General features: G+C 36.1%; 2 protein-coding genes and 1 long non-coding RNA gene across 4 annotated transcripts in view; 2 read left to right on the plus strand and 1 right to left on the minus strand.

Annotated features, from left to right (window-relative positions):
• The window catches only part of orai1b (ORAI calcium release-activated calcium modulator 1b), a 42,023-nt gene extending 38,988 nt beyond the window's left edge, over positions 1 to 3,035 (plus strand). Inside the window, exons 1-2 of one of the 2 annotated variants that reach the window (XM_016294447.1) lie at positions 968 to 1,241; positions 2,207 to 3,035. In XM_016294447.1, the coding sequence (XP_016149933.1) occupies positions 1,122 to 1,241; positions 2,207 to 2,755 (669 nt within the window). In that variant the 5' untranslated portion in view covers positions 968 to 1,121 and the 3' untranslated portion in view covers positions 2,756 to 3,035. Of the gene's footprint in view, positions 1 to 967; positions 1,242 to 2,206 lie in introns of those variants that run through there. The other variant, XM_016294448.1, reaches the window with a different exon arrangement.
• A 528-nt stretch (positions 3,036 to 3,563) lies between these two features.
• On the minus strand, positions 3,564 to 7,379 carry morn3 (MORN repeat containing 3). Its single transcript, XM_016294429.1, has 5 exons — positions 7,361 to 7,379; positions 6,862 to 7,019; positions 6,628 to 6,787; positions 5,019 to 5,203; positions 3,564 to 4,809 (listed from the first exon to the last, which is right to left on the minus strand). Exons 1-5 carry the CDS (start codon positions 7,377 to 7,379, stop codon positions 4,687 to 4,689), a joined length of 645 nt encoding a protein of 214 aa, XP_016149915.1. The 3' UTR covers positions 3,564 to 4,686.
• Positions 7,380 to 8,182: 803 nt separating this feature from the next.
• On the plus strand, positions 8,183 to 8,896 carry LOC107602044 (uncharacterized). Its single transcript, XR_001610992.1, has 3 exons — positions 8,183 to 8,254; positions 8,540 to 8,608; positions 8,755 to 8,896. It is a non-coding gene; the product is annotated as an uncharacterized lncRNA (long non-coding RNA).
• The last annotated feature ends 862 nt before the right edge of the window (positions 8,897 to 9,758 follow it).

Raw genomic sequence — 9,758 nt, forward strand, 5'->3', positions numbered from 1 at the left:
CACATGTGGTTGCCGCAAGCCCTCCGGACGCTCCTTCGTCGAATCCGCCGGCCGCATCGTTCTCAAGCCCGCTCGCCTCTGCTCACTCTAGGCCGCGGCTCACTGTAGGCCTCTGGCCTCCGCTCACTCAAGGCCGCATGAGCGGAGGCCAGCTTTTTCGTTGTAAAAGCGAAACTACTTTGTTTGGTCTTCCAAAAGAGGACACGACTAGAAATCAGTGGTTAAGTTATATCTACAACACTGTTCCAGAACACTTCAACCCAAATATTCAGATGTGTGCAACACATTTTATGGAGGACTGTTTCCTGATCCTGGTAGAGTAGACTACAATGCTGGCTGTTCTGACTCACAGACTGTAAATACGTTTTTTATATTTAAAGAATTTGCCACTGACGATTCAAACACGAGTTTTTTGGGCAGTGTATAGTAGCACTCGTTGTTTGTCATTTCTCCGATCACAAATGTAGACATCACGGTATGGTGAGGGGCGTAAAATTTCCGTCACACGCTTGAGGTATTCAGCCAATCACAACGCACTGGATAGCTGGCCAATCACAGTAATAATGTACAGTATGTGGAAAATAATGTTCTTTTTAGCAACATCATATGACCCCTTTAAATGATTTATAACCTTAACTAAAATTAAATTATATTTGTATGAGAAATGTAAAAAACATGTTTGTATAAAAACGTGCATGTGCATACATATGAAATTAAATTTAAAAAAGAGCCATTTACAAATAATTTTACAATAATAATAATAAATATTCAAATAGATATAATAATTATTATATTTTGTTGAGAAAGTATTCGATACAAAATATTCACCTACATCGATTCTGTTATGTTCACACACCAATAAGAGAAATAATTTCCCCAAAAAAGTGGCAAAACAGCTTTTTTTGTTCTTAATTTTGTGGCATATACATCGATCGTTCAGTTTCATGTGTTGTCGCGAAGGCTTGTGGGTAATGCCTTCGCGCTGCATCCAGTTTCACTTGAGCAAGCCAGCTGACTGTCTCGTTCAGGCGCAGCGCTGGAGATTCACCATTAACCCAGCGCAATGCTCCGGCTCCGGCTCCGCTGAATCTCTCGGATAGTTTCTCACAATCTCCGCTCGCATGAACATGAGTCGGAACGAGCATTCGCTGCAGGCTCTGTCCTGGAGAAAGCTTTATCTGAGCAGAGCCAAACTCAAGGCGTCCAGTCGCACGTCTGCTCTTTTATCCGGGTTCGCAATGGTGAGTTGTTTTTCGCGTCTGTTTATTTAGTGCTGTGGATGTTCAGTTTGCACCGGCGGTATAAACACTGAGTCGTTAAAGAGAAAGCGCGTGTTTAATAGTGTTGTGTAAGTTTAAGCGAAGCTTTTGGCTTTAAAACGCGCATGACTCGAGTCTATGATGCATCTGCAATCACAAACTGACAGCCACAGTTGTTTAGCTCGTGCTAATGCTCAGCTAGATTTTTACTTAGTAAAAAAATCAGCAGTTTTGTATATAATTTATGTATATAAAGAGCATCACGAGAAGCATAACGCCGGATGCAGCAAAAAAAATCTCAACAACTTCTTGAGTCTTCCACTGCAGTGCACTTTAATTCAGTGCCAAAGCTATTCTTGATTTCATTTGCACATGTACAACTTTACATTCACATTCAAATCTTCTTACAACCTAAAATGCAAGATTTGTTTAATGTAATTATTCTTTATTTGTTTAAAAATAATTATTTGTGTATAAAAGCTTTAAAAATCTTCAAATCAAATGTAAACACTTTCCATATAGATAGATAGATCAGCTTAAAAATGTGATCAATTTAAAAAACTTTTTTATTTTATATCCGTTTATATATATATATATACAAAAATATTTAAATGGTATTTATTTACATATTATTATATACATATTTATTACTAATAAATAAATGTCAATGATTTTATATATCATTTATCTTTATTTTTAATTATAGTGTGTGTTACTCTATTTATAGCCAGCAACATTTAATATATTTCGTGGTACATAAAATAGTTTATTTTGTCAGCACAGTAAGGTTTTCTGCCAAATGGTGTTGAAATTTCAATTTATGGAGTAGATTATCAGTTTAAAAAAATTCACTCCATTTTTTTTTCATTATAATGACTGATTTTACAGTACAATATTTGTTGGGTTCAAGGACTGTATTTTACCTGTGTTTTCCTTTCATTCCACAGGTGGCCATGGTGGAAGTACAGCTGGACACCAATCACGACTATCCCCCAGGACTGCTCATCGCTTTCAGCGCTTGCACCACTGTGTTGGTGGCCGTCCACCTGTTCGCCCTCATGGTGAGCACCTGCATCCTGCCCAATATCGAAGCGGTCAGCAACGTGCACAACCTCAACTCTGTGAAGGAGTCTCCGCACGAGAGAATGCATTGCCACATCGAGCTGGCCTGGGCTTTTTCCACAGTCATTGGAACGCTGCTCTTCCTGGCCGAGGTGGTCCTGCTGTGCTGGGTCAAGTTTTTACCCATTAAGCCGAAGGACCAGAAAAACGGTACTATATCCGCCGGGGTGGCTGCTGCGATCACGTCTACCTCCATCATGGTGCCTTTCGGCTTGGTTTTTATCGTCTTCGCTGTGCATTTCTACCGCTCGCTGGTCAGCCACAAAACCGACAGGCAGTTTCAAGAGTTAGAAGAGTTGGAAGACTTACAGAACGAACTGGACCATCGAGGGGAGGCGTCTACCTTACAGTCTCCCAGTTCCCTTTACCCCTAGTTTTGAGTTTGGGAAAGAGCTTCTGTTAATGTTTTAGGTTTGTCAAGTGTTGCAACACACCGTATTTTCGACCGTAGTATTGATCTATCTGTTGCATGTGGACACCAAAGTGTCCAGTTTTATATGTGTTGAGAATTTGTCCACTGTTTCTGCTAGATTTTCTAACATAGTAGTAATAATTTACTAATACCAGTCAAAACTGTGAAAGCATGCACTGCATGTTTTATGGAGATTTTCTTTTCATTTTTTTCTGTTCTTAAAGGAATAGTTCACCCAAAAATTTACATTTTCTGAAAATGTACTCGCCTTCAGGCCATCAACGGTGTATTTGAGTTTGTTTCTTCATCTGGACAGATTTGGAGAAATTCGGCATTGCATCACTTGCTCATCAGTGGATCCTCTGTAGTGAATGGGTGCCGTCAGAACAAGAGTGCAAACAGCTGATTAAAAACATCACAGCAATCCACAAGTAATCCATTGTTAAGACGTTTTAAACTACAATATAAAATACAAATATTACTATAATATGTCCTTTCTCCATAATATTGCTTTCTCCAGTGAAACGTCATCTGAATAAGGAGAGAAATATGCACAGATCAAGCACCGTTTACAAATCAAAACAGATCTAAACAAATATGTCAGTGAATGTTTATGTGAGAGGACAATAGGGGATAGATGTTTTCACTGGAGGAAGCGTTAGTATGGATTATGGACTTGTATTTTGGCAAGAAGCGACCATTTAAAGTAATATGTTTCACTTCACAAGACGTTAATTGATAGACTGGAGTGGTGTGAATTAGCTGTTTGGATTCTCATTCTGACGGCACCCATTCACTTCAGAGGATCCATTGGTGAGCAAATGAAGTAATACTAAATTTCTCTAATCTAAATTTCTAAAATCTGCTCCAAACTCATCTACATCTCGGATGACCTGAGGTTGAGTAAATTTTCAATTTTTCATTTTTGGTGAACTGTTCCTTTAATTCACCACAGGGAAAATCCTTTATTTCAGTATGGCAGCTGTGCCAGTTCTGTTACTTACAACAGGTTGTTATTTTATCACAATGCAAGCTACATTCTTACAGACATGAGTTTATATTACAAAAACAATTTTTTTAAACACTGATCAGAGGCTTGTTTGAAGTTATTACAGTGCAGGGGACACTTTTATGTCCGCTTGACCAAGTCATTTTGATGCGTTCTGAATCATGGCTTCGCTGTTAAACAGCTGAATCAACCAAAATCAGAGTCTTATTCAAACTCTATTTTTCCCCCTGAATGAGCACATTTTGGAAGAAACAAAGGCACTTTATCAACATGTTTGTCTGACATTTTTTGGTTGTATTTGAAACGGCTTCCCATTAAAAGGGCCTCTGTTCACTCTGAAGTTGGACACAAGTGCTTAGAGCCGTCACGGCTAAAGAGCTGGCAGGATTGTGCGATTATGCTAACGAACACATTTTAAACAACGTGTTTATTAAGCAGAGAACCATTTATGCATGTAGTTACATCAGCAGCATTGACGAAAATGACTAAAACAACATTTAATTTACATGTTCAGTATTGCCAAATTGAAATACAATGATTTTTTTTTTCCAAAGTATGTGAAATAATATCTATGTTGTGTGTCAAGTTTGATTCAGAAGCTCTTTTTATTAGTGCACAGCGTGTGCTGGAAATTAAAAACTCAGTTTTATACATTTTAATTAAAGTCTTACTCAAACCAACTGCAACCAAACTCCTTTTTGTGCTCTTTTATATCATGTATGACATGCATTTCTTGCCAAAATGAGCATTTAGTTAAATACTAGAAGATGCATAATGTGCCAACAGCTTTTTCTGTATCGTGTGATAGTGTTTTTATTGTGAGTGAGGGCTTGATAAAACATATTTCACTGTACTAGTCTGCCTTTCTTGACTTCAGGATATTGTCAAGGTACATATTGCCTAGCAACGGTATGACTTGGAATCGTGGTCTCTGTTGATTTCTCCTTGTCCTCAGTGAAATATGCTCGTGCATCTATCAGCACAGCCTGTGAATCCTGTAGGCAAACCTTTGGACATAAAAGCAGAGCTGTAATGCACAACGTTTCTGAATCTGCATTAGGTAATAAACCATGCAAATTGACAAAACGAGCTGAGCTGTTTGCTGTTACAGTGGTCAGAACCTATGACTGAAAGCTTGTATTCTCGGTAATGCTTCATGCATTACTGTTAAAATGGAAATCATGCAAATGAGCAAACATCAGTGTTAATCATTTACCTTGGGAATTGGATGCACTGTTGGTCTAACCGCTGCTTCTCTCCCAAAATCAGACATGGTTCCACACTTAGCAACGCCGTCAACCCAAAAGCCTTCGTACAGCTGACCTCTGTCCAGGTAGAAGAACTTGCCGTGTCCGTTTTTCTGTCCGTCGCTCCAGGTGCCCACAAAGCGGTTTCCATTAGCTTTACAAAAAAAGATTACAAATGTCTTGTTAATAATTCACAGCACAAAAATAAAATTCTGCAAGAAGAAAATTAAGCCAATTTTTAGGACAATTAAGATTATTTGCATTACATCATTTTAATTAAGAACACTTCCCCCCCATTCTCATTACCGTAATGCAAAAAATATAATTCCTATCTTTTATATACAAGTTTATTATATAAAAAATGTAATGCTAAATAAAATCGTATTATTATTTATGATATATAAAAACCAAATGACCATAATGCAAAAAATGCATTAATACAAACTTAAATATTTGAATATAAACTTAAATATAAATTTAAATACAAATAATTTCATATAAATATAAATGCATTATGTATTATGTGTGTGTACTGTTTATAAATATACACACATACATGTATATAAGAAATATATGTAATATATATTTATATACCATGAATCATATAAATATGAATACATATATATACATGTAAATATTTCTGAAATATATGTATGTGTTTCTTAGTATATGTGTGTCCGTGCATTTATATATAAATATACACAGTTCACACATATTACAGAAACAAACTTTTATTTTGGATTAATCGATTTGACAGCACTAATGTACACTAATATATACGTATATATATATATATATATATATATATACACACACACACACTATATCATTAAATATATACAAATACATTTAAATAAAATATAATTCTAAATAAAACATTTAAATGTATTATTTATGATAGACATTATAGACATTAAATTATATGTGTGTGTGTGCGTGCGTGTCTGTATGCATTATTGTATATATATATATATATATATATATATATATATATATATATATATAGTGTAGTGTGTGGGGATGTGTTTTGCTTTGAGAAGAGCCGCTGACTGACAGATTGCACATGGTTCAGCAAACTAAGGTTACACTGACCTATAATGACTGATGCATTGTCATATTATATTCCCATGGTTTAACACTGAAATGTACAACATAGAAGTGAGTAATGATGTTGAAAGAAATGAACACTGTTTTCAAAAAGGATGCATTAAATTGATCAAAGGTGACAGTAAACATATAGACATTCATATTCTAATTAATTTTCTCTTCTAATTAATTTTCTATTTATCAAAGAATCCTGAAAAGTACATAGTATATATATATATATATATAGTGTAGTGTTTGTGGTTATGATTTTATGCTGATTTAAAAAAACAATTCTGCATAAAGTTTGTGCACATAATTGTCATGAAAAATAATGTTACAATGCTGTTAATTGTCCTAAAAATGGGCTTCAGTTTATTAATACAAAAATATATATATACATTTGTATTTTTTTGTGACAAATGTGAGTGATCTGGACATGTTTTAGTGAGATCCACCAAGCTGGCTCATTCGTGAACAGTTTTAAGTCCGTACCTAGCAGAAGCAAACCCTGTCCGTGATGTTTGTCCTTCAGCCAATCTCCCTCATACAGCTCCCCGTTCTCATACTGCATCTGTCCCCATCCACTCCTCTGATCTTCCTTCCACTGCCCCTCATAGAAAGCAGACGGACTGTAGAAATATGTCCCAGCACCCTTTGAGCGAAAGGCCGACAATTTATATGTGGAAACTCTGGACCGTATGATGACGAACAGTGTGTGATACTTACTTCCTTCTTGTCATTTCGCCAAGAACCAATATAAACCCTCACATACTCTTTGGTTTGAGGGTCAGTCTTGCTCAGGGTTCCATAGCCTTCTCTCTTTCCACACCTCCAGTCCCCATCATAGATCATTCCTGTTTTCTTCCAAACCTGTGTCCCTTTTCCTTATCAGAGCAAAAGCTACGTTCAGGAACATTTTGTTATTGGAGGGGAAATCATTCTGCCAAATCAAGCTCTTTTGCTAGTTTTGATTGCTTCTATTGTCCTCATTTGTAAGTCGCTTTGGATAAAAGCGTCTCCTAAATGACTAAATGTAAATGTAATGTAAATGATAAGCAGCGTTTCCTAGGAACACATAGTGTAATGAAATCTGCAGAACACATCTCAATAACAAAGTATATTAAATTAAGGCTCGTCTATTAAAACTGCCAGGCTTCTTACTGTGATCCTCAAGGCCTGTAATGTTTAAAACATGCCATTAAATATTCAATCCATTAAATATTACCATGTTTCTTGTTATCCATCCACGGGGAAGTTCATGAAGTTCCTGGGGTTTGAATACTACAAAAAGTACCTTTTAGGCCAAGGTATCAAGGTAATACTTTGGGGGTTTTGTTGTTGTTGTTTTTGGATATATACCATGGTAGTACCCTGGTGTACCATGTAAAAACCTTGAGCAAAAATATTTAGTACTATGGTACAAATCAAAGAACTATAGTTTTATAGTTATATATTAAAGGGGTCATACGATGCTTTTTTAACGATCATTATTTTGTGTATTTGGTGTAACAGAATATGTTGACATGCTTTAATGTTCAAAAAACACATTATTTTTCAAATACTGTACATTATTGTAGGTCCTCTATGCCCCGCCTCTCTCAAACGCTTAGTTTTCTACAAAGTCCCTCCTTCCGACAAGCGCAGTCTGCTCTGATTGGCCAGCTGACCCAGTGCATTGTGATTGGCCGAACACCGCAAGCACTCGTCGGAAATGTAACGCCCCTTACCATAATCGTGAGCTTCATCTTTCAAAATAAATGTAAAGATAGAGCCCGAAAGGAGAACAGAGTTGCGTGACAGACACAGTGATGAAGCTGGTCTCTCTCTTTCTCGCACACACACACACACACACACACACACACGATGTGCAAAACTCCGCAAATACTTAAACTAATAACAAAACAGTAGCTGATTCAGAAGCGCCAGAGCGCCAGACAAAGTCAGAATGACCTCCTCTCCTAGGTTCACGAAACGGTCATCCATAAAATGCATTGCTGTTCTGTTGTAAGTAATCAAGTCAGAGCCCAGACTAACCTCTCATGCTACTCTTACAGAGGGCTTTCAATCATGGATGTGGAGGGGGCTTACATTTCTCCTTCCATTTCTATTCTTTGGCCATGTGAGTTTAAGTGTTGCCTTTTCATTTTTTTTTCCTATTCAACTTTACAGTCACCTTAAAAATAAGTTGTCTGAAAGGTTTCATGCATTGTACAGTGTGACATCTATGAAGATCATAACATGTAAATGTGAGGGTTTTAAACGGAATGTTAAAAACATTTAAAAAATGTATGGACCCTAAACATTTGAACAGTAGTACTGACCCTAAACATTTGAACAGTATCATATATTGATTCAGTTGACAGTCATATAAGATAAATGTGTTGGTTTTCTCTCCTCTGGTCAGTTTTGGCAGCTGTACAATGCTGTGACTCTCTTTAAGCTATCTGCCCGTGATGACTGCAAGGAATGGCAGGTAAAGAGAGTGTCTGAAGTTGCCAAACATCACTATTATTGCTTCAATCCCCAAGTATTAATCTTCTGCACATTGCTCATCCTGTACTGTTATTAATTTTGCCAGTATTGCAGATCGAATTTGCGTTTAAATATTTCATTTTTCAGGTGTTCATGTTGGCCTTGACATTTCTCGTCCTGTTCTTGGGAAATTTCCTCACTACTTTAAAAGTGGTCCACCAGAAGCTCCAGAAAAACAAAGAAAAGGTCAAAAATAACTGATGAGACACCAACTGGAAGATTTCATACGCCTCGCTTGTATATTAGTAAGAATTATTAAAAACATTAAAAATAATAGAGTTACAATGTCAAATGCAAAATGATTTAGTTCAAATTACCACTTTAAAAAGATTTTCATGTATTATTTTGAGATGAACCCTCTGAGACAATTGTGAATCATGTCTCAGTAGCACATCATGGTAAGTTTGGTAAGGTCCTGAATCCTTACACTTTATTTGTATATATATATATATATATATATTATATATATATATACACACACACATATATATATACACACACATACACATATATACACACAGACACACACACACACACACATTATACATACATACACATACACATATATATATCTGGTCGTGGATGCTGAATGGTCAAAATAGCATTGCAGTTTTGTAAAAATGCACCATGTATCATTATATTGTTATCATTATTAAAATTATACATTTACAAAATACTAAAATTTTAAAGTTAATGTCTCTTGATTCTTTATTTACTTAATCATTGTTAAGTAAATGATTTTAAGTTGACTTTGTTTTAACTTTTTTTTATTTTTATGAATAGCCTACAAAATAAACACTATACAAAAGAACATATCAAGGACTGGATCTTTTAAGATGGTACTTAATTAATCTGCTTAATAGTGACATTCATCTTGAAAATGTATGGTCTTTAATACAAAGCAAAACTATATGCGAAACCATGTAGTACCAGATAAAGGCCGTTGTTCAAAGCAAAACCGTGCTCCTGCGAGTGGCCTATTGCAAACCTTTCTTAATTTATTTTACAAATGGCCAATAGGTGTCAGTTAATGCATCCCCCACACCGTCACAGCCAATGAGAGCAGTACTATGTTCCTGTATGAGGCTAGA

This window comes from Sinocyclocheilus grahami, unplaced genomic scaffold (genome assembly GCF_001515645.1).
Source record: "Sinocyclocheilus grahami isolate Dianchi unplaced genomic scaffold, SAMN03320097.WGS_v1.1 scaffold318.1, whole genome shotgun sequence".
Lineage (NCBI taxonomy): Eukaryota > Metazoa > Chordata > Actinopteri > Cypriniformes > Cyprinidae > Sinocyclocheilus > Sinocyclocheilus grahami.